At 31.0% G+C, this 25,222-nt stretch overlaps 2 protein-coding genes across 3 annotated transcripts; both read left to right on the top strand.

Annotated features, from left to right (window-relative positions):
* Positions 1-10,952: 10,952 nt before the first annotated feature.
* Positions 10,953-16,107, top strand: LOC130813235 (ras-related protein RABB1c-like). 2 transcript variants are annotated; one of them, XR_009042186.1, is made up of 7 exons: positions 10,953-11,310; positions 12,673-12,812; positions 12,894-12,976; positions 13,392-13,596; positions 13,721-13,789; positions 15,144-15,270; positions 15,732-16,107. XR_009042186.1 is itself a non-coding variant. In XM_057679020.1 (6 exons), exons 1-6 carry the CDS (start codon positions 11,265-11,267, stop codon positions 15,822-15,824), a joined length of 636 nt encoding a protein of 211 aa, XP_057535003.1. In that variant the 5' UTR covers positions 10,953-11,264; the 3' UTR covers positions 15,825-16,107. The 2 variants fall into 2 exon arrangements, 1 of the variants encoding a protein (XP_057535003.1); XM_057679020.1 differs by lacking the exon at positions 15,144-15,270.
* A 489-nt stretch (positions 16,108-16,596) lies between these two features.
* Positions 16,597-24,968, top strand: LOC130812920 (transcription initiation factor TFIID subunit 12). The gene is made up of 8 exons (XM_057678566.1): positions 16,597-17,377; positions 18,440-18,601; positions 22,317-22,838; positions 22,938-23,012; positions 23,236-23,314; positions 23,419-23,483; positions 23,949-23,984; positions 24,120-24,968. Exons 1-8 carry the CDS (start codon positions 16,760-16,762, stop codon positions 24,234-24,236), a joined length of 1,674 nt encoding a protein of 557 aa, XP_057534549.1. The 5' UTR covers positions 16,597-16,759; the 3' UTR covers positions 24,237-24,968.
* Positions 24,969-25,222: the final 254 nt, after the last annotated feature.

Below are 25,222 nucleotides of genomic sequence, written 5' to 3'. Positions count from 1 at the left end.
TGGATCGGAATTTGGAAATATAAAATAATAATAATTGGTTGCAAATAAATATAATTATATTTATTGTTAGATCATAAACATATATATTAATTCAAAGGATTATTTGCAAAGAAACACCTTTTAAAACCCTTTTTTGTAAAGAAACACCATTTATAATTTTTTTTGTAAAAAAACATCTTTTAAGAGACTTTTTTTTTAAAAAAAAACACCTTAAATCAGTTTTCGGTGACTTTTGTAAACTTTCCGGCGTTGACTTTTATTTTTATTTTTCTTTTTATTTTTATTTTTATTTTTATTATTAATATTATTTTTTTAAAAAAATTTATTTTTATTATTATTTAAAAAAAATAAATAAATAATGATAATAATAATAATAATAATAATAATAACAAAAATAAAAAAATAATAATTTTTTTTAAATTTAAAAAAAAAAATTTATTATTTTTTTTTATTATTATTTTATTATTTTTCCTTTTGTTTTTATTTTTATTTTGTTTTTATTTTTATTTTATTTTTAATTTTTATTATTATTATTAATTTTTTTTTATTTTATTATTATTATTATTATTATTATTATTATTATTATTATTTTTTATTATTATTGTTATTTTTTATTTTTTATACTTTTTATTATTATTATTATTATTAATTTATTTTAAATTTTTTTAAATTTTTTTTATTTTTGTTTTTATTTTTATTTTTTTATTATTAATATTAATTTTTTTAATTTTAATTTTTATTATTATTTTAAAAAAAATTTAAAAAAAATTAATAATAATAATAATAATAATAATAATAATAATAATAATAATAATAAATAAAAACAAAAATAAAAAACATAATAATAATAAAAATAAAAATTAAAAATAAAATAAAAATTAAAACAAAAGGAAAATAAAAAAATAATAATAAAAAAAATAATAAAAAATATTTTTCTAAAAAATTTTAAAAAAAATTATTATTTTTTTTGTTTTTGTTTTTATTTTTATTATTATTATTATTATTATTATTATTATTATTTATTTTTTTTTATTTTTTATTTTTTATTTTTTTAAATAATAATAAAAATAAAAATTTTTATAAAAAATAATATTAATAATAAAAATAAAAGTCAACGCCGAAAAGTTGACAAATGGCATAGTCAACGCCGGAAAGTTGATAAAAGTCACCGGAAACTGATTTAAGGTGTTTTTTTAAAAAAAAAGTCTCTTAAAAGGTGTTTTTTTACAAAAAAAATTATAAAAGGTGTTTCTTTACAAAAAAGGGGTTTTAAAAGGTGTTTCTTTGCAAATATTCCTAATTCAAAACCAGGATCATAATTGGAACAATATGGTGGACAACAGGGCGGCGCACCACTAGGGCGCCAGCCGCACCAAACCCCACATTTTAGACCTTCTTGCCCAACATTATTATTATTATTATTATTATTATTGTTGTTGTATTCCATAGACTTTTACAAGAAGTTGTTGGGGAGTCGAGCAATAGGTTAACCGTCCATATCTTTTTTATACAAAAGCTAGTCTTTGAAAAATGTATGTCTTAGACTTGGTGCTATTAGAATTACCCAAAAAAAACAAAGCAATTCTAGATTACAAGTCGAGCGCGTCCTCCCCTGGCTCTCCAATGATGGAGAAAGCAAAAGGGATGAATTTGTAGTTATGCTCCTCACACTTGGTAGTGTATTTCTTCCTCTTTCTTACTGCAGCATTGGCTAAAGAAGCCCCAGAAGCCCATGAAAAGAGTCCGATCCCAGCAAAGGGCGAGCCTCTAATGACATCTGTTATGAATGGTATCATGTGTGACTTGAGTGCACAATTGAAGTGTGTATTCATGTGTGTGACTCTTGAGTTGTGGAATATAAAAGGGTGTAATTATGTGGAAGAGTATTCATGGAATTATTGGTGTTAATGAAGGTTAATGAAGAAGTAGAAAGGACTTGGTTTATGATTGCTCGATCAGAATTCTGGCAGAGGAAGTAGAATGGTCGCTCGACCTACCCGCTCGACCGAGCGAGCCTTATTGGTTGGTCAAGCGGTCAGACAGAATGTATCCAGAAGGTATATACTGCTCGCTCGACCGAGCGAGCTCTCTGTTCCAGTCGAGCGGTTTCTCTGATGTGCATGGAATGCTGTTTTCGACCTTTCAAGTTCTTGGAGTTATTTTATATTACTCATTACTCTATATTAACTCTGTATTCAAGTGAGCTATTGACATTCATGTACCTAGTACTATATATAGAGCTCTCATACTCACTCAAATAACACATCAAACACAACCCCTAAGCCAAACACATAGCTTTTTGTTTTTATCTCTTACACAATTGTAATACTTCATTTGTAAGTGTTGTTTATACTCTTTTGATATAATATAAACAGAAACTACACACCACAGAGGACGTAGCTATCATTGGGTGAACCTCCTTAAATCTTTGTGTCTCTTTTGCTTAGTTTACATTACAAACATTGTTTTGTTCATTGTTGTTTGTATCGTTCTTAACATCGTAACGATTTTGGCAAACATTTCAACATCCATACAAACATTTTTGCCGTAAATTCAACTTTATTATTATTATTAATATTACTATTATTATTAAGGTTAAGGTTAAGTGATGCAGCAAGCTCTTCAAACATAATAGTATCTAAAACTGGAAGCTACAACTTACGGTGAACTTGAACGACCATGATCACAAACATAATAACTATGCCTTTTTGCTTCATCATTTTTATTACTACTATCTTTAATATTATTTAATTTGGAGTTTTTTTAATTATATTTTCAAATAATAATAATATAATAATAATGTTAGAGGTTTTATTCCTTTGCATTGTCGGTTCTTATGGCTTTAAATTTCATAGACATTTGATTTTCAATAAACTTGACAAAATGCATGAAAATTTGTGGGAATTCAGATTTATTTCTGATAAAAAATATCCAGCACATTCTACTGAAGTCATCCACTATTGTGATGAACATGCTACAATTTTTTCTAGTCACATACCTAAAAGGTCCCCATATATCTATATGGAGGAGCTCTAGGGGTGCTATTGTTTTCCTATTAGATGTAGGATATGTATTCCTCCTTTGCTTTGCAAGGGGACAAATAGTACAAAACACTTTATTCTTGGCTCTTTTGTGCTTCAATCCTGGAATGAGGAGCTCCAATCTCTGTATAGTCATGTGTCCCATTCTAAGATGCCATAATTTGGCTTTATTTGTCAAAGCATCTAAATTATAAGGTTAAACCCGATTCTTATTTGTCGCCACCTTTTTCATTTTATCGCCACCCCTTTAAATGAAATTACGAATTTACCCCTGGAATTTAAAAAATTACAACTTTGCCATTGGACTTAAAATTTCTTATTTTTATACTAATAATAATAATAATAATAATAATAATAATAATAACATTTAAAAATATAAATTAAATATAATAATTAAAACAAAAATAAAAATTTAATAATAATAATAATAACAACCACAATATTAATAATAATAATAATAATAATAATAATAATAATAATAATAATAATAATAATAATAATAATAACAAAAATAATAATTATTATAATAACAATAATAATAATAATAATAATACTAATATTAAAAAAATAAATAAATAAAATGAAATACCAGTCGCACAAAACGTGCGACTGTACCTAGGTCGAGTCGCACAAAACGTGCGACTCGACCTAGGTACAATCGCACGTTTTGTGCGACTGGTATTTTATTTTATTTTATTTTATTTTATTTATTTATTTTTTCTGAATTTCGACTTATAAAATTTCTTTTGTTTAATTAATTTATTTTTTAAGTTACTTTTGTTTAAATAATAATAATAATAATAATAATAATAATAATAACAATAATAACATTTAAAAATATAAATTAAATATAATAATTAAAACAAAAATAATAATTTAATAATAATAATAATAACCACCACAATAATAATAATAATAATAATAATAATAATAACAATAATAATAATAATAATAATAATAATAATAATAATAATAATAATAATAATAATAATAATAATAACAATAATAATAATAATTATAATAACAATAATAATAATAATAACAATAATAATAAAAAAAATAGCAGTCGCACAAAACGTGCGACTGTACCTAGGTCGAGTCGCACTTTTTGTGCGACTCGACCTAGGTACAGTCGCACGTTTTGTGCGACTGCTATTTTTTTTTATTTTTTGAATTTCGACTTATAAAATTTCTTTTGTTTAATTAATTTATTTTGTAAGTTACTTCTATTTAAATAATAATAATAATAATAATACTAATAATAATAATAATAATAATAATAATAAAAATAATAATTATAATAACAATAATAATAATAATAATAACAATAATAATATAAATAAAAATAATAAAAAAAAATTAAAAAAAAATAGTAATGCCCTATTATTAACTCCAATGGCAAATTTGTAAATTTTTAAAGTTCAGGGGCAAATTTGCAATTTCATTAGGAGGGGGTGGCGATAAAATGAAAAGAGTGGCGACAAATAGTAATGCCCTAAAATAATAAGTAATAATGTTAGTTTAAGGAAGAAAGTTAAAACGTAACGTTTTACAACACCGTGAATATAATAATAAAATTTTACTTTTCGTACTATAAAATAATAAAATAATATTTTAGTGCTTATAAAAAGATTTTAAACAAAATAATATTTTTTTTAGTTTAATATATGAAAGAAATTACAAAATTGGAAAATGTTTAGGAATTAAAGATAGTTTGAAATGGATAACCAAAGGATTATAGATTTGAATTGAAAATTCGAAATAATTAATCAGAAGATTATGATTAAGAATTGTGAGTCTGTTACACTCTCAAAGCAAAGATTGAACCTTTGATGTCAATCTCTCACAAACATGCATATACAAGGGGGAAGTACTCTTATGGTGTAAACCTTAGCTTTCACTCTTGTATGTGCCTCTCTTTATACCCTGATGATGTTTTAACACTCCTTATATAGCCCTAAAACATATTAGAAAAACCTAGGACAAAAGGGCTTAAAGCCCACAAAAAACAGCAACAAAACAGGAAACTGGTGAAGCAAGCCGCTGCTGGCTGCTCGATCGGTCGAGCCTTAGATCAGAATCTTCTGTCCTCCTCCTGGTTAGCAGCTCGATCGTGCCTCATATGCTCGACCACTCGAGCAGCCTTCATTGGCACTTCATTGTGATCATCAATACACACCAATTCATCCACCTTGATCACTTCATCAAGTGATCTAAAGCGTATCACTCCGTGCTTTAATTCATACTCATCATCATTCTCAATAGTGCAAGCCATTGAGTAAGCAACGAGGTGATCAAACTTACCTCCACCAAAGTGTGATTTGGAGCCTCACTCAACATATATACTGTAACATTTGTTTGATTGTTTCAATTGGTTTGCTACATTTTTGTAGGGATTGAAACAATTCGCACCAGTCTCTTTAATTTCATCCACGCATTGCTTGATAGTTTTAATACCATCAACAAAATTTATTTTTTATATTATTATCCCAACAATTAAATTACTTGGTTCTTAATCTAAATATGAAGTACAATACATCAATACATTTCTTTTATAATATACTTGCAACAATTTAATTATAACATTATTTACAAGTTGTGTTTTGATGATACTCCCTCCGTTCTTTTTTGATCTTCCACGTTACTATAACGGGTAGTTTCAAAAGTTCTTCTACTTTAGAATACTTTCTATTTTTAGAAAGTTTTTATCTCACTTTTACCCCCTAAACCCCCCATTTTCTTTTAATGTACCCCTTTTCTTTTATTTATAATTATTTTCTCTCTTATATTTTCAATACAATCATTACTTCACACTACTATTTAATTAAAATAATACCCACTACAACCTCATACTTTCAATACAATCATTACTTCACACTACTATTTAATTAAAATAATATCCACTACAACCCAAAGATTCTATCTTTCTTAATATGTGTGAAAAACCCAAAGTGGAAGATCAAAAAAGAACGGAGGGAGTATCTGTTAGTGAATATCTTAACTAAAAATATATAGTCACATGAAATTTTATAAAATTATCAAAATATATTGTTTCAATAAATCAATTTTTATATTTATTCTTTAGTACTTGTTTTTTTTAAAGATATTAACATTACAATTAAAATTATTAAATAGTTAAAATTTGTATTGAATGTCACATCATTTGTATTTTAAAATGTTCGTTTCTTAAAAAAATTCCCATAATGAATGTTTACGAAAATTATAAAAAATAAAATCTTTCAAACAGTGAATATAATATTTAATTAAATGATAAATTTGATAGGAAAAAAGTGAGGACAATAGACATTAAAAAATATTAAAAAAAAAAAGTTAGTAGAAAAAATATAAGAACCACAAGTCCACAACTATCTACTCTATAAAAACTACCAAAGAAGAAACAGTCTTGACACGTGTCAGACTGTAGGCAAAAAATTTTCCGCCGATTCTTCAAGCTAATGTGGTAGAAAAAGATTGACTTTTATAATTTATTTCTTAATATAGTAAATATGAAACCACACTTTTCTTATTTCCATGATAAACGTAGGTAAATATGTTTATACATCTCTTAATTAATTATTCATTTCTTATTGAAGCAATGTAACAGTTTTCTATAAAAAAAGATCTGCCAATTTTTAAAGAACACAAAATAAAGTAAATCATTTAATAATTAAATACAATTTTTTTATCAATTTATGAGAACTCATAATATTTGCAGAAAATATCTTAAATTCTTTGAGTCAACAATAAAAATTATTTCAATAATGTTAAAATCTTTACATAAAAGGTTTTCCGCCTTTGAAATAACTTCAATATAAAAGTAAGTCAATAACACTAAATAAACTCAACTGCATAATAAGACGTTAAAATCATTACAAATTCAATATCTAATAAAATAATTAGCAAATTTCTAATGTTCTTTCACAAAATATCTTTCAATAACAAAATATTGGTCTCATTGAATGCTTGGTTCAATATGTTATGAACATATATCTTTTTATTAATTTATTTTCTTCTTTCTAGAAAAAAGATATAAATATTAAAAAAACACCTTTATTTATATAACTAGCTTTAAATTTAAAATGGGACAAATATAAAGAAAAAGTTAGTAAAAATAATAAAAAGATATATTTAGTTGGGAAATAGTAAAAAGTTAGTAAAAAGATAGTGAGCTGCATAATTAATCAATCATTGACATATTTTCATTATGTATTTTTATTATATATAGGGTTTTCAAAGTAGTCGTCGGCTTGTGTGTGTTTGCTTTCGAATTAATGGCTTCACTAAATAGGAGTTTCATGGTGGGTCTTCTACATTTTTGGATTGTAAATGGGTGGAATAAATTTAAGACAGATATGTATAACAACTAGCAAGGCTAACATTTCTAATTTCACGTGCTAAATATTTGTCCCTCTTATTTTGCATAAGTCGTAAAATAAATAAAATTTAGTGAAAATTAGAATTTAGTTAGAGAATAAGACAAAAGATTAATGGATAGAAATAAGTAGTTAAGATGTAAAAAACGTATAAGTTTATGGATTAGATTAAAAGAAAGAGAGTGAAACAATTGCAAAAAAGGTTCAAAATAACTGGGACAAACTAAAATGAAAAATGTTACAAATTAAGAGGAATAGAGAGAGTATTATGTCAACCACGCGTTTGGTTGTTGATACTAAATAGTGGTAATGAAAATGATTTATAGTGTAAATTTTCATAAAATGTATTATGTCATTCCTATAGTAATAAAAAGTTGATAATAAAAAAGTTCTTTTGTTTATAACTTTTCATTATCACTTAATACCACACCTCTGCAATTGATATTGCGCATTGAAATGAATTATTTGTTTTTGTATAAAGAATTTTTCTATTTATATCATAAATTTTGGACAAAGATAACCTTATTCATCCTCATTTTAATATTTTTATAATCGTATGGTCCGACATATCTCCTATTAACTTTATTTTAATATTTTTATATTTCTTATGGTCTCCGCATGTTTTTCACTAATTTTGTAACAATATTTTTTTATTAGTTGTGGTTCTCATATTTTTTCACTAACTTTTTTTTAATATTTTTTAAATGTTTATGGTCTCTACTTTTCTTCCATCAACTTTATTTTTCAATTAAATAATATATCCAATATCTAAAAATTCTATTTTTCTTAATTTCGTAAACACTATGGGAACTTCATTAGGGAACAAAGGGAGTACATATTAATTGTTATACATGTATACGTCGCAATGGAATATATAAGATTTCTTAGAGTTACAATAACTAACTTTAATTTTTGATTGAATTGATTTATTGAAATGATATCAGAAGTCAACATTAATAAAAAATCACAACTTTAATTCTTATCCACCTTTTTTGAAATGAAAGATTTAACACTTTGCATAAGTTGCAAGTTGCATACATACTTGTTATCGAAAAATCTTATAGTAAATAATATTTATTTGTAAGTTGCAAGTTGCATACATACTTGTTATCGAAAAAGTCTTATAGTAAATAATATTTATTTGTAAGGTCAACAAATTGTCCTTATGTGGTAGTATTTGATAGGGTGAGAGTTTTGTTGTTTTACTTTATTTTTTTTGGTTTTGTATATTTTATTATTTTTTTTGTCTTTTTGTGGTGATTTACAAATAACGGTGATTGATTAGAAATTTGTGCTTCTTACCTAATGATTAATCTTATAACTTATGAGAGATCGTCTCTTAGCAAGAAAACTTCAAAATAAAGAGCTCATATTTTCATAGTTTGTATTAGTTGGACTATGTGGTTCGTGTATGGAGCAGGTCTCATTGTGAAATCGCTTCATATACAAATTTATGTTTGACTAAAAGGCTTTCATATGAAGAGATGATAGAAAATATAACATAAGTTGATGATTATAGGTCAAACTTCATCCTTGGGGCAGACACATATTCAATCGATGGAGCTTTTGGTTGCTCGGTTAAGCAGCCTTCCAACAAATTAATGTCTCTGACTTTTGGTCTTTGCTTATTTAAGCAATATCCCACTTGATTGAGTGCTTCAGCAAGAGAAAACTTTTGCTTTTGCACGATCCTACAATTTTAATCCAAAATATTCAGCTCTTTATATAAAGGCAAAAAAAAAAAAAAACTTTTGAAAATTGGAAAACTACTTCATAACGTTCACCATTTAAACTCCCTTTTTCATGCATGTCAAAAGACTTTGATTATTCCCAAGTCTTAGCTCAACTTAACATAGAAAAACCGCCGTGAATCAATCTGTTCCTCCTGCTCCATATCTTCTAGAAGATGATTACAAAACATAATAAAGCTAAGTCAAACCTTGGCTAAACCAAATCACAACAATCTTGTATAGTTGTATACTAGTAGATTTTTAAGCCAAGTTTAAATGAGTTTCATTTATTTATTTTTTTTTTTAATTTTGGGTAAGCTAGAGTCTATCTACATGCAAGGGACAATTATTTTTTTATATAAATGGTGAGAGTCTAACCAGTGTCATAAAAAGTAAAAAAAAAAAAAATTAAAAAACTCTTAGGTAGTATTTGGTCAAGCTTTTACAACAACTTTTGCAACAGAAAAGTCAAAATTTGGCCAAATATTATATTTGTAACAAGTTGAAATAATTTTGAAAAAAGCTAAAAACGACTTCTACAAGGGTCAAGAGGAGAAGCTACAAATTGTAACTTCTCCTCCCAACTTCTCAAAGAGCTACATACTTTTCTTATTTTATGTTAAAAAAATTCTTATATTCTCTCCAACTAATTATGAAAATCTTTTTCATTACTTCTTTTTCCCCTATATCTTCCTTCAAAATTCAAAATTTCTACTTCATTGCATAATTATTCATTTGTTATTACAACCAACATCCCAATTATTTTAAGTAATTCTACGGTTATTGAATATTATCCGATCAAATTACATCAAATTTTCATATATGTTTTATCTTTAAATTTATTAACATATATGTTTTTCCATATAGTAAATTGTCAAATTTGGTATTTATTTTTATTTTCAATTACTTTAGTGTATTTGAATTTTCTTTTTCTAACATTGTAGTGATTATTTTTTTACTATATGTTATATGTTTTTTGGGTGTTTCTCTTAAAATCAATGCTTCCTGACTTAACTCATCAACTATTTTTAGTGTATGCTATATGTTTTTCCGTCATATAACACTAACTTTAAGTAAACATAGGAAAAAAAAGGCCAAACACACAAATTGTTTTTGTTTTCCAAAAACTCTTTTTAAAAATATGAAGCTAAACATATCCGTTTCTAAAAAATGTTTCTCTAAAAACAGTTTCTACAGAATTACTTTTAGGAAAAAAAAGTTTATTTCCAAAAGCTAGGCCAAACATACCCTTAACCGCTTGACTAATGTATAATTCTTAAGTTTAATGTGTTGGGATGGTTAATCCGACGAATTAAAAATTTTGTGCACACTTTATAGGTTATTGGATGCCATTTTCCCATTACCTTATGATTTTGGGTGGTGTAGATCTCTTTGGTTATGAAATGTGTGCACTTCGTGTTTTTCCGTTAATATGCTGGCATTCACAATAAGTCCAGCTTAATTAAACATGATATCCAACCCGATGGTCCTATTAAAAATCAAAATGGTAGATCCGAAAAGAATTGCGTTCCTGTCCTAATTGATTACTCTCACATGCAAATTTGATGGGGATTCATGTTGCTATGGTTTATCGCACATCGACAAATTAAAAATGATGTGCACAATTTATTAGTTATTGGAGTCTCTTTTCCATTACCAATATAGTTTTGAAATGATATACATCTCTTTGGCTTATAAAGTATGTGCACTTTTTTTCAGTAATATTCTGATATTCACAATATGTTCAACTCATATCAAGTCTATTCAAATCGACTAAATTAAGTTTTGACCGAGCTCGAGCGTCTCGTGCCTCTCAAACTGACGCTCGTTAGCACCTAGTAGGTTAACCCTAACCGACGATTCGGGAAATACCCGCGTTCAAAGATGTCAACTTGATTTTCTTGCGAGCAGCAGAAGGAAGGAGGAAAGAAAAACTTCCATAATTTTTTCTGACGTCTTTCTCTCTTCTCTTTCAATCTCTATCTATTTTCCCATTTCAAAATATTATCTTCCATTTTTTCAATCTATATTTATTAATTAATCAATCAATTCTTAATTAATTATTGATTATCAACAAATAATTCTTAATTACGATCGTTGTGTTGTGTTGTGTTGTGGATATGTCATACGCATACCTTTTCAAATACATTATCATCGGAGATACCGGTAATCATTTCTAAATCTCATTGCTATTTATGTTAATTTTGTTTTATGAATGATTATATAATCGCTTAGTTTTGATCATCATCCTTTTATTGATTGGTATGCCGTAGCTTGTTGATTATTAAAGAAAATTATGTAAATGTATTTTTATTTAGGGATTTGATTAAGTTGAATACTTGAATTGTAGCAGAGAAATTATTTGAAATAATTGACGACATCATAATTCATAACTTATATGCTTTGAATCATGTTGCTCCACCCTGAATGAATTTAAACCCTTCAATCTGTGGTTTCATCCCTAGAGATTATCAATCTGTGGCTTCATAAACTACCCTTGGTGCTAAGAATGGAAGGTTGCGAATATTAAGGCGTTGCACGTGCTCAAACCATTGTAAAATATTATCTTTCATCTTTTTCTCAATATCTGTGACGCTGAACCTTTTCTTGTGCCTTCGTTCGAATTCCATCTCTCAGAGTATGTCCATTTATCCATTTAATCATCCACATTTTCCGCAACCCTCATCTTCCTACAACGATCTTTTCTAAAATTCTGACATTTAGATCCATATATAGTGGTAATGGTAAAAAAAAATTGGTGTAAATTTTAAGATAAGTAGTATGTCATCCTCGTGAAAATGGAACTCTATCCCGAGACCTTTTTTTCTTCATAAATTTTCATTACCACTTAATACCACTCCTTCAAATGGTATTGGATGGGAATGAATTTTGTGAAGAACAAGATAACTTTGAAGTTGGATAAGCATGAGCATGAAGATTGTCCAAGCAAAAGTACACTAAAATTTCATTACCATTGCCATTTTCAACTCCTTATACCAAACTGGCTGTTACCTTTTAGGAAAGTTTAAAGAAGAAATTAGTTGGACGCAGATGCCCAGTTCCTTTTGTCATGTGCTTATGATTGCCACACAACATGAAGTTGACAAGTGATAGCTATCCCACTCAAGGATGTTAATTGAATCCACTGAGACTGGTGAAAGATTTTAGCTGAAATCTGTATAATAACATAATATTACGTATTTTCAAAGGAATTATTCGTGTATGATTGTATGTAAAGAAAAGTAAATTGGTGATACTGATAGTACTAAAAATCGTTAAGTATTTGACATCACAGTCAAGAAGCTTTTAAATTAAAACATTTTTTGGAGTTTGGCCTTGAGGTTTCTGGGAAGAATGGTTGCACAAGGGATCGAAAATGTATATAGGCTAACCAGAGTGAGTTTTATCTTTTCCATGAATATGTTGTCCAATTGCTTATATATAGTCATCATAATATCTTGTATAGATTACTGTTGAACTCATTTAAAATAGATGGTCAAAACTAAGACATGCATGTTTTATTCACAGGAGTGGGGAAATCATGTCTTCTTCTGCAGTTTACAGACAAGAGGTTTCAGCCTGTGCACGACTTGACCATTGGTGTTGAATTTGGGGCCAGGATGGTTACAATTGATAACAAGCCTATAAAGTTGCAGATTTGGGATACGGTTGGTACCAAATATTAATGTTGTCAAATAATTGAATAATGTTGCAATTTTATGAATTTGACCGTCTGTCTTCTGCTATAGGCTGGTCAAGAATCATTTAGATCTATCACAAGGTCTTATTACCGAGGGGCTGCTGGCGCTCTTCTGGTTTATGACATTACCAGGTGATGGAGCCTGCAAAGAATATCATATCTCTGGTTATCATAAGCAAAAATTTAATTATTTGACATTTTCTTACCCCCCCCCCCCCCCCCCTGTTCAAATGAAAGAAATGAAGAGAAAAGGTCTTCAGACATCTTAACTCTTAAGTCATCAGAGCTTGTTGATTTGAATATATAGTTGTACTCAACTTGTACTTGTCAACGTCAATAATACTGTAAATTTTGAAAAAGAAATTCTGCTTTAAACAAATACTAGCTCTTGGAGTTCTTGTTGGAATTGGTTGGTCTATTTTTTATATTATAAAATAATCTATGGACCAACATATTATGTGTATTTCTTAAATGTGGGATGAATAGCCCCCCTTTTCGTAATTTGGACATCTGCCTGGATTATTAATCTTTTTGGTGTTTTGTACAGGAGGGAGACTTTTAATCACCTTGCAAGTTGGCTGGAAGATGCGAGGCAACATGCAAATGCAAACATGACAATCTTGCTTGTTGGTAACAAAAGTGATCTTGCTCATAGGAGAGCAGTAAGCACTGAGGAAGGCGAGCAGTTTGCAAAGGAACATGGATTGATATTTATGGAGTGTTCTGCAAAAACTTCTCAAAATGTTGAGGAGGTACTAAATTGCATTTCTTGAATGCTGCACTTCATATTGATATCTACGGATTTATTATGTAAAATTCTTTAAAAAGGCATCAATCATTTATAATGTATGATCTGATAACTCTTTTATTTGAAAGGCATTTATACAAACTGCTTCCACAATCTACAAGAAGATTCAGGATGGAGTTTTTGATATATCAAATGAGGTTAGCTGATTCTACCTTGTCCTTGTAGCATTGACACAAAAAGAATGTTTTCTTTTTATTTGAATATTAAGTGGCCTTAGAAGGTTTACTGGTACAGAGCTTGTGAGTTCGGGGAAGTACCAGTGGATGTCAACTCACGATGAGTTTCTAACCTTTTGGACTAGAGACTAGGTGTTCTATCCATGAGGAACAACCCACAATCATTGCCAAATTAGAAATGAGGATTTAGGTTAGTGAAAAATCAAACCCCAACCTATAAGTTGGAAGTGGGAGCGTTACCATGAAGCTTTCACTTTATTTCCACCGGAAAACCCTAAAGTCCACTTAAAGAAGTCCCTCCTCCTTCTTCTTTTGTTTGTTGCAGTTGCTCCTAGATTTTTTGCTGCGCATGTAGGCCGTTATTAAAGTTGGATCTTTGTGATTTTAAGATGAAGTGGAAATGTCTATTCTCACCACATAAATTTTGTAAGTTGAAGTGAAGGTGTCTAACAGATTTCTGTCTATATCAACATTATTATTATCTCACAATGTGATAGGGGGTTGTGATGTGGTTTAGAAGTCTAATTATTGGACTTTCAAACACGATCATATCCAATTTGTGTACTTTGCAACTAAGTCTTGTTGTCCATGTCCTTGAAACTTCATTTTTGTATGAACAGCAACATGTTAACATCTTGGATCTACTGCTCTTGTGCAATTTTATTTTTAAAATTTTGACCGCTTTTGCATCTCAAGAGTCAAGACGTTAGAAAATGGAATTCGAGAATGATTGTAAATTGAACAAGGGGATTTATTCTGTGCTTTCTGCTGCACGTAAAACATTGACATCGCTCTATTTACTTTGTAATATCTTTGGATTACTGAAAAAGTTTCCTCAGACATGTGTATATTCTGCTATTTGGCTACAAACAACATGGCCATTGGAGAATACAAAGAACATGGAAAACTACATTGAGAATTATAGAACTCCATTGAAATAAAGCGAATGTTGAGAAGATTAAAATGAAGGGAAATGTAGAACAATACAACTATTAGTTCTTCACATATCGTCCTTGTTACTGCTTTCGTCTACTTATAATGCGCTGTTAGAATTTTGCACAAGCTATATGTAACTATATACTCGGCTTCTTCAACAAGCTTCCACTTGGAGTCTTTTCTAACCACTTGTTGCAATTAAGCTAATCTCAGCTGAAATATTGTGTAGTACCAGTCATATCCCTTGCAAAGATGAGAACATTGCATACTTGGCCTAGCTTGTTTCGATAAACTTTTGTTTATGTACCCCGTGATAAATTTTGGTTTACTTTGATTGTCTATTACTGATAGTAGATATGTGTTCATATTTTTATACTAGGCATTTAAATTGTGTCAAGGGAGAGGCGTTAACCTAATAGAAGTTTGACGACCAAATAAGCTTTTACAATATGTCATTACCTCAACGTCAAGTCGCTCCTGCTGAGACGGAGTTTGGAGGATCGAATGTACGCAACTATATCCTTGTGTAATAACAAAGAGGGTTGCAAATTGACTCTTGCTTGCAAATATTATCTACAAGTTCACTTATATAAAACTTGAAATGTTTTAATGTCTCATTTTACTATAATCCATTGTGAATCTAAAGTCAGAGAATTACAACAGTGCATTATAAGTAGACACCAACCATATGAAAGCTAACATCAGTTTTCTCTTGCTTTTATCTCCGTGATTGGTACAACATTTCCCCAGTACTACCTCCATTTCTTTTTTAGGTTAGTTCTATTAGCTTACAGGTAAATGAATGGAATCTTCGAACAAGCTGCTAGAGAAAGTATCGAGTACACCATTGTCAGCATCCTTGTAGAAAATATTGTTTTTTAGATTTAAATACTACTTAATTTTAATTTGTGTTACTCATACGATTAACAGTTAGAGTTACCTACTAAAATTGTTCTTCTGTATGCAGTCTTACGGGATTAAAGTTGGATATGGAGGTACTCAAGGAAACGCTGCTGGAAGAGACGTGTCTACGCAGAGAGGACCATGTTGTAGTGGTTGACATGTTGCTGGTGCCTGGTAGAGTTCACTACAGTTCGCTGTTCGTCTTTAGATGTTTGATCGAATAGAGGGTCTTGTATGTAAAGTAATGTGATTTGTGCAAATATATGTTAAAATCATCAATCCTATGTAATTGACTGTGGAGACTACATTTGTTCATTTGCTCTTCCTTTGATTTATCCATGCAAGGCATGGGTTGTAAACTGTGAAATTCTTTCTTTTGCTCCCTGTAAATTCTATTGGAAGAATGAATAAAGTGACATTCTGATTACTAACCTTAAAAATGATTGAGATTAAACTCCCAAGTCACAAATTCTCACATGAGACGGAATTATTGGAGATCATCTCTAGGTTGACCTAATGCACACTTATAGTCTTAAATGATCACTTATTACCTTTTTAATCATTTATGATTTTAAAATGACCAATTGTAATCTTAAAGATTTACAAATTTAAATTGATTATTTTTAATAGTTTTAAATGATTACTTATAATCTCAAAGTGGTCACTTATAATTTTAAATTGCTAGTAGAGGTGAAGGAAATGAGAGTTTTGTTTTTTTATTTAATTTAGTTTTTTTAGTATAAATTGTCACCTATTTTATTAGATTCTAAAGCAAAAGATACTTGACCCTTCATTGTTAATTAAAAAATTCGTATTATTATAACAAAAAATTCTAAAGCAAAATATAGCCGATTATTATTTTTTATTTAAAATTCATATTATTATAACAAAAAAATTAAAAAGTTATATTATTTACTATCAGAAACATGGCAAGTTTTCATGTAAGAGTGGTCTTAGTGTTACCAAAAGTGACTTTGACTCCCAATTTATACTTCTTCCATACTTGAATGCTCAAAACACAGTGAGTTTATCTTCAAACCCAAATCCCCAAATTAATACACAAACCCTTTCTTGTCTCTTTCTCTACCTTCAATGGATTCTCCACCAATTCCCACTCCTACAACCTCTTCACAACCTTCAATGGAGACTCCTCCAATTGTTACTGAAACTCCACAACCACAGCCACAGCCACAACCACAGCCACAGCCACAGCCACAAGCACAGCCACAGCCACAGCCACAGCCACAAGCACAGCCACAGCCATTAGAGCCACCCTCTTCTTCCTCTCAAACTCCACAATCACAACCATTCCAAACACCTCATACCATTTCATCATCTTCTTCCCCAATTCCAACCCCTAACCCTAACCCTAATCCTAATCCTAATCCTAATCCTAATCCTAATCCGATCCCCACAAATTTCCCTCAACAGCCACCTGCTAACAACAACATTAGTACTAGGCCTCCATTTAATAGACCTTGGTCTCAACCCACTTCTCAATTCTCTCATTTCCCTTCTCAATTTCATTCTTCATCTTCTTCTTCCTCAACTTCTACTCCTACTTCTACTTCATCTCCAGGTGTTCCTCCTCCACAAAGAGTTGGCATTGCTATTGGTGTCCCAGCTTCTTCCGTTTCTTCTCAACCTTCTTCGTTTTCTTCCTCTTTTGGTGCTCACTTTGTTGGTCCACCTGCTTCGTCTCCCTCTCCGGTTAGTCTCTTCTTGCTGTTTCGTCATTTTTCGTTGTGTGATTCTGTGAATTAATGATTTCATTTTGATGGGTTTATGAGGAACTTGTCCAATTTCAAGCCTTTTGGGGTTAAGATTAATTTTGAATTCTTATGTACTGGTTTAATTTAGATGGATTGATGTTGATTTTGTCATTCAGGTTTTGAGCTTAAGAGTGATCATAATTTTTCTAAAAAAGATTGGTTCTTGAAAACGACTCTATATTAGAGTTCAAACCACGTGTTTCAAACTCCAACATCACCAAGATTGAGTGTATGAAGTCTTGTGACGAACAAATTACACTTTCAATGAAATGAATGTTTGTAAGAGAAAACAATGTAATAAAATGACACAAAGATTTAACGAGGTTCACCAATTAAGGCTACGTCCTTCGGTGTGTAGTATCTCACTTATATTATCACAAAGGAGTTCAAAGAACTCTCAAATGGAGAATAGAGAAAGAGATATAGGCTATGTGTTTAAACTTGGGGTGTTTTTGTGGATAGGTTACAATGGCATATGAGACCTCTATTTATAGAGGTTTGTACATTAATGAGTATTACATAATTAAGGCTAAGGATTAATGCACAACAAGCAACTTTAAGGAACTTTAAGAGTCAAAAACGGAATCCAATGCTTGATCAAGGCAATGCTTCATTACTTGGATGCCTCGTACAAGAATCTTCACCATTTAGTCTTTTCATTAACTATCATTCATCATGCCAACTTAATATCCATGTTTAAGACACCTATTAATACACTCATAACTTAATGCATTAACACACTTTTAAACACCACCATAAACTTTCCTCTTAATGTGCATACTTAATGCACACACTTAACACACATTAATCCGCCCATGGGATTCCATCTCTATGCTCACATAATGCATAGACTTTATTTGGTGCACTCAAGTCACCATTAAAACTAACGGTTGACTTTATTTGGTGCACTCAAGTCACCATTAAAACTAACGGTTCTTGATCATTCTGTATTGATTTATCACCTTTTTGGCATTGAATGTTTTGTGGAAATGCTTTGTAGGCACGTCCATCTATTCATGGAATGCCGAGTATGGGGATGATAGGCTCTCAATTACGTCCCGGTGGGGTTCCACCTTCTGCTCTTCTTCAGCAAAGACCAGTCCAAGCAGCATCAGGCATTAGACCTCAGCCTGCATCCAATAGTTTGCCTTCTGCTTCCCAGGTTAATGTCTAGTTACATTGTAACATTATGAGCAGATATATGTGTAGGATGTTGATGGTGATTTAGGGAAGGGAAAAAATGATTACTTCTCTGATAATGATCTGATGGTTTTAATTTTCTTTTATCAATATGTGATTTTTGCAATATGACTATGAGGGCTTAGTAAATCATTTGTTTTAAAATCAAAGGAAGTGTGTTTAGTGCTCTTTTAGGTCCTTATAGGAGGATTCATATAATTGTACAAGTTTTCTATCATTTCCAGAAGATGTTTTATCAGGAAATTTTTTAGGAACTCCTTCCTTAAAAATGGTTATAGGTTTTCTTGAATTATGTTGAAGATTTAATTTTTATGTGTGGAGAATTTTTTAGGTAATATGATGATTGGTTATTGTTGCAACTAGGTTTATTGCTTATCTTAGTTGAAGTGTTCGTTCACGATTTAAGACTTATTCTTAACCCTTGGAGCATTGCTTGTGATCATCCCACAAAGATACCCATATGAATAGACAATTCCCATAGCGGAGGTTTATATGAGACATCGGCAATGACCCGTTTTGACACATCCTTTACACAAACATAATACTAAGCGAGTTGGAGGGGCAAACAAAATCCTACGGCCACAATATATTTTGTATGGGGTTCTTTAGGATCTAAGGAACTTCGTGACATCATCTTGTTTCAGTAATATTTGGGATTGTTGAGATTTTCCTTGAGAAATGTGCCATTGGGACTCGTTGTTATTGAACTCTAGTACATTGTAACACTAGAGCACTAAAATTTTGAAACACTCTGGAGTGAGTAAAAGCCATTTTGAACTATGTAAATTTTTCTTGTATGCCGTTAATGAATTTGAAGGATTCTTAGGACTCATTTCTCAATAGGTAACTAGAGCTGTGCAAGAAAATATATTTGTAAAATATTATAAGAAAATTCTAGACTATGGACAAGTGGCATTTAGCGAGTCATATCTCAAGGAGCTTATAATACTCTAGAATTTTAGGGATGTGGCCGAAAGGGGTGTATATTGAAAGTTAGATTTCTATGAAACTTTAGGGATTGTAAACTTTATGTTTTCTTGTGTTTTTAAGTGATCTAGGACCAAAAACATTATGCGTGCAACTGTTATAGCTGTGGAGGATTATCGCTTGAGTAATCATGTTCTATTGCACTTGGTCAGTTTCTTATTTGTGTTTATGAGTGATCCAAAACTATGAAGAAATTTACCGGAGTGGTTCTGGTCACCTTGCCCATGTATTCGGGCTACAATAGGCAATTTTTTGTTTCTTTTCTTCCTCAATTTAGTCTCAAATGTTCTATGTGTCCAGGGTTTAGCAGGCATCATCCTTAGTATTTGTTAAGGGCCAGAAAATAGGGAAATATCTTTAAAAACATACTCCCTCTTATTCTAATCAAATGTCCGCTTTCCGCTATTGGCATGTTAAAAGCAAGTGTTCCATTTTCCAATTTAGTAACCTTTTTTCCCTATTTATGCTTTAATGAGATCCCACTATTTACTCAACTGATATTTCATGATATACCACTGAGTTTCTTCGAAATTCACCATATACCACACAAAATGTTTTAATTCACCATATACTATTGATTTTTCGTCCGTTAGCACAGAATACCATTAATGGCAACTGCTGTTAGTGTGCCGTTTGTGGTAAATTATTAATTCATCATATACCATTAATTTTATTTTTTTTGCGTCAAATACCATTTTTTGCGTCAAATCTGACAATAGTTGAAAACCTAGTTGCTGAATTTTTGGAATACGAGTCTGTGATGGGGTTGAACGTGATCCATTTTGGTTGATTTCTTTGTTGTTTTCCTTTCTTCTACTATCTTTTTAATAAGGCTTTTAGTATAATAGGGCATCTCTGTAGGATAAATGAGTGCTTTACGAGCAATTGACTTGAATGAGCTTTAATCTTGGTTCATATCTTGATAAAACATGACATCTGCTGCCCATTTTTACAAAGGACCACATGTTCCGTAATCCTTAATGTGCCCATGGTTGCAGCGTTTCTCAATATGCTTCATCTTAAATTCTTAATAAAGATAACTTAATCAATAATAAGATTGTAAACTTTAAAGCTGCTTGTCACGACTCTTTTAAGTTTGCGGCTAAAGAGGCATGCTGCATGTTCTCTGATGACTTGTGGGCTGAACTAGTTTTTCAAATTTGGTGAGGGATAGGCATGATCTGTAGACGAACTCATCCATGGTTGCACACCTTAAAACTTGCGTTTCATATGCTGGGCATAGAGACTAAATTTTTCTAATCATCTTTATTGCTTGTAAACTACCAACTTATCTAGGGTTTTCCTGCTTGAAGTGATGTCTTCTTTTGAATTTGCTTGTAAACGTAGCCTATTTTAGCCACGCGATGTCACAAACATGTATACTTGCGTGTGCCTTGATGAGTTATGATGAGTTAGAAACATTCATATAGTAGTTTCGGATATCTCTGCCTTTTTCTATAGCATAGCTATTGTTACCAATGCAATTTTAGTGTGTCGTTTCTTGATACATACGGATATCAGCTATCATCAGATTTGACGCAAAAAATGGTATTTGACGCAAAAAAAATAAAATTAATGGTATATGGTGAATTAATAATTTACCACAAACGACACACTAACGACAGTTGCCATTAATGGTATTCTGTTCTAACGAACGAAAACTCAATGGTATATGGTGAATTAAAACATTTTGTGTGGTATATGGTGAATTTCGAAGAAACTCAGTGGTATATCATGAAATATCCGTTTACTCAAATGCCATCAAATAATCACTCTTTCCCTCTTTTTTTCATACTTACGTATTAACATAACATTATCTTACAAAGGGCGTAATATCCAAAAAAATCAAAAACAAATCACACGAAACCAAGTAAAAGCACTATATAATGTAGTCTGCAGGTGAATGCAATGAGAAATTGTTCGAAGAATTTTTTTCAGGCTTTATATAATGTAGAAAATTGAAGAATTTTTTTCAAGCTTTTGGCACTCTGGCTCCATTCATACTTAAACATCTTGCGTTTTTATTATGTCAAATTTTTGATTTATGTCTTTTAGTTCTTAGCACGACATTGTAATAATTTAATAACAATTAATGGCAGAAAATTATATCGAGTGGCTAGTTAGGGCTTGATATAAGGCTTTTCCTGAACTATAGGATTACATAGAACTACTGAATATTCCAATTTGTTAAACCACTTTTCTTTTAACACCTTCAATCGATTCTTGTTGACTGTGAATCTATGTTTACTGTTGTTTGCAACTTGGAAGAAATTTATTGCGAAGAGCAGCATTATCAAGGGAAGAAATTGCTGAATGTTAAGGGTGGGTTGGATTTTTATAATAATTCTAGGATTTGATTGATGGAACTGCTCAAATAAGAAGTGTCTTTGATTTACCTATATCATGAAATCTTGCACTGAATAGTTTCAACTTTCATCTTCGAATGCCTCACTCATTCCTACTAAAGGGTGATTTTCATGCTAATAGTTTTTTTTTTTTTTTTAAATTCTTTTTGGCTGTTAAACTCACCTCACTTCGCTTCTCAACTAGCCTCCCATTTAGCCTTTGTTGATTATTTTTCTATTCTTGGATGTATCCTTCACTGTTAGAACTGATTTTGGTTTGAGATCCTCAAAAGATTTTCCTTTTCCTAGACATTGTAAGTTCACTTGTTTGACCTAACTTTGCAGAATTTTCAAGGACATGGCATGTTGAGAGCTTCCTCTGTTTCTGCCTCGAGTACATCAACACCCAGTACATCACAAAACCAGCAGTCTCCACACCAGCCGTGGTTATCTGCTCAACATGGGCGCCCTCCTTTGCCATCCCAATCTATCAGAACCCAAGTGAATCCTCAATCGTTACAGCAGAGATCTCATATCCCTCAGCAATCACCTCAGCTGTTGCAAGAAGCTTCACTGCCACATCAATTATTGCCTTCTTCCCAACAGCCGCAACAGATTCCAGCATCAAATCAATCCCAAGACAATCATGGACAGCAGCTCTCGTCAGCTAGAGTTCCACAACCTTTAGCTAACCAACAACTCATCAGGGTTCAGGGATCAACGAATCAGAAACCTCCTTCCCCAGCAATTGGGCAAGCAAGCATCGCCCCCTCTGGCCGCCCCACTGAAAATTCAAATGCTACTGAGATATCTGAAGCTTGTAGCACGATCCTAAGCAAGAGAAACATCCAGGAAATCGTGAATCAGGTGGATTCTTTTTTCTGCCTTCAATCTTTGGCTCCTTGCTTCCTGTAATATTCCCTCCACCCCCTTAAGAATTGGAATTTACGTTTGCTATATCATCAGATTGATCCATCTGAGAAACTTGATCCTGAAGTTGAAGATGTTTTAGTTGATATTGCTGAAGAATTTATCGACTCGGTGAGTTTGAACTTCTACTTTCGTGACGAGTGATAACTTAATTTTGAATGCACCTCATCACAGAGTTTGTGAATGTTCTTATGTAGCCATTATTAGATGCTGTTATAATACCTTAAAATTTTTTCCAAACCACATACAAGTATGAAACATGTTCACCATTGCCTCATTAAAATTATATTACATCCCATTAAGAAACTAACTCTTGTGTGTTTTTATTGAGCAGATAACGACATTTGGCTGTTCATTGGCCAAACATAGGAAGTCGAGTACACTGGAAGCAAAGGACATACTGCTGCATATAGGTCAATGATAGGCAATGTTTAAATTTCATATTCTAGCATGTCAATTAATCATCAAAATATGTTTGTTCTTCTGCTAATTTGAATAGTTGTTTATGTGAACGCAGATAGAACTTGGAACATGACGCTTCCTGGATTTAGTGGAGATGAAATCAGGACCTATAAGAAACCAGTGAGTATCAGATTTTGAATGAGATATAGAACTTATTGTATAGGAAAATTTGACCTTGAAAATGCCAAGTTATCCCATCCCAGACGAATCACACCTTTTTCATTGAAATTAAGATTACTCCCATGTTTGAAGCCCAACACCAGACTTGAAAAGCCCAACACGAAATCAACACTTTGCAATAATGTTCGATGGTGTCCCCCTCAACACACACAAACACCCACCCTCGTATAAAAATACATGTTGAGATCAATTTAAGGGTCAGTTCAAAACAACTTCTTTTCTATTACTGGAGTAAGGTAGTGTACATCTACTCTCTAAATCCAGACTAAGGAGCCCTCTTACTGGCATTAGGGTAATCCAATCTTGGTATTGTTGTAGCGCTCGGGATGATTCATGTCAATTTATGTTCGTTTCATGTCGGTTTCATGTTGAGTTCATAATGGTGATTCATTTTTGTTTTTACAGGTTGCTAATGACATACACAAAGAGCGCCTAGCTCTGGTACCCGATCTTTTTTCTTCTTTGTAGATACGCGTTACCTGATATTTTACTTTTTATGTGTACTGTAATTGGTTTCTAATGTTTTATATTGTGTAACGGTTTGTTTTGCACCATTCTCTTCCTCAATTTTGGCAGATAAAGAAATCTCATACTGGAGCTGAGACAGGAACGAATAAAACCTCTGCCGGACCAGCTACAGGAAATGTGAAAGGAAATTTCACTAAAGCAGCTACCAATGTTGTGGGATCTTGATTTCGGTACCTCCAAAATGACAATCCAACTCTTCAAGCTCATCGGTTTTGGTCATCAAATGTATCGGTGATCAAAGTTATATGTCAAGCACTAACGAAAGCTTATAAATGTGTTTTTCTTTGAAGTACAGATTACAGAATCTGTTGTACAAATGTTGTATTTGTAGTCGCCCATTATTCTGACCGCTATAGCTAATAGCCATCTCATATGCACTCAACGGTGAAATCGTAAAGGAAAAGACGCTAATTGACAAATAAAAGCGAGAAATTTGTCAAGTTCGAGATTACTTGGCCCGATAGAATGATAATCTGGGGAGGAAAACGAAGAATTCGATGATGTATTTTGTAGCGAGTAAATGGTGGGGGAGTTGGGAATTTTTTTTAGATGATTCCTATTAGTGTACTTGTTAACATGTGATGAACTTGTACCCATTGTTGTGCTCTTTGTATTTTGAGTAAATTCTCTTCTGATAGTGTTTCAAACTTACAAAATTCACTGAAATCTTTGTACTTTTCTTACATTACATGTTCTTTTTGGTAGTCTTTCATAGATATAATCTAAGTAACGGTAATCGTGATATTAGTAAATCACCCTGATGTGGAACAATGTAATAAGTTGGGGGTTTTATGATTTTAATATATCTTTTTTATTTTATTTATTTTATTAATATTTATTTTGTCTTTTTATGATAATTTACAAATCACAGCGATTGATTCTTTCAGCTTCAATCAAAATGCTACAACGTTCGCATATTTTGGTATGTTTCTTTTACTTGAGATAATGTCATTTAAATAATATTATTTTCTTAATTCTTGTTTACACAGTTTCATTTATTTTAACCCTATTTATACTATTTTAATATTTAAGATAAAATAATTATGAGATGAAAGCGGTGAGTCGGTGACATAATACAAATACTAAATACTAATTGGAGTGATGCCAATTTGATGTGTACTACTACACAAGTATATCCTTAATTATTTAAG

The sequence above is a fragment of the Amaranthus tricolor genome, chromosome 5 (genome assembly GCF_026212465.1).
Source record: "Amaranthus tricolor cultivar Red isolate AtriRed21 chromosome 5, ASM2621246v1, whole genome shotgun sequence".
Lineage (NCBI taxonomy): Eukaryota > Viridiplantae > Streptophyta > Magnoliopsida > Caryophyllales > Amaranthaceae > Amaranthus > Amaranthus tricolor.
The sequence above is the reverse complement of the archived record's forward strand: the minus strand, read 5'-3'. Positions and strand labels throughout refer to the sequence as shown.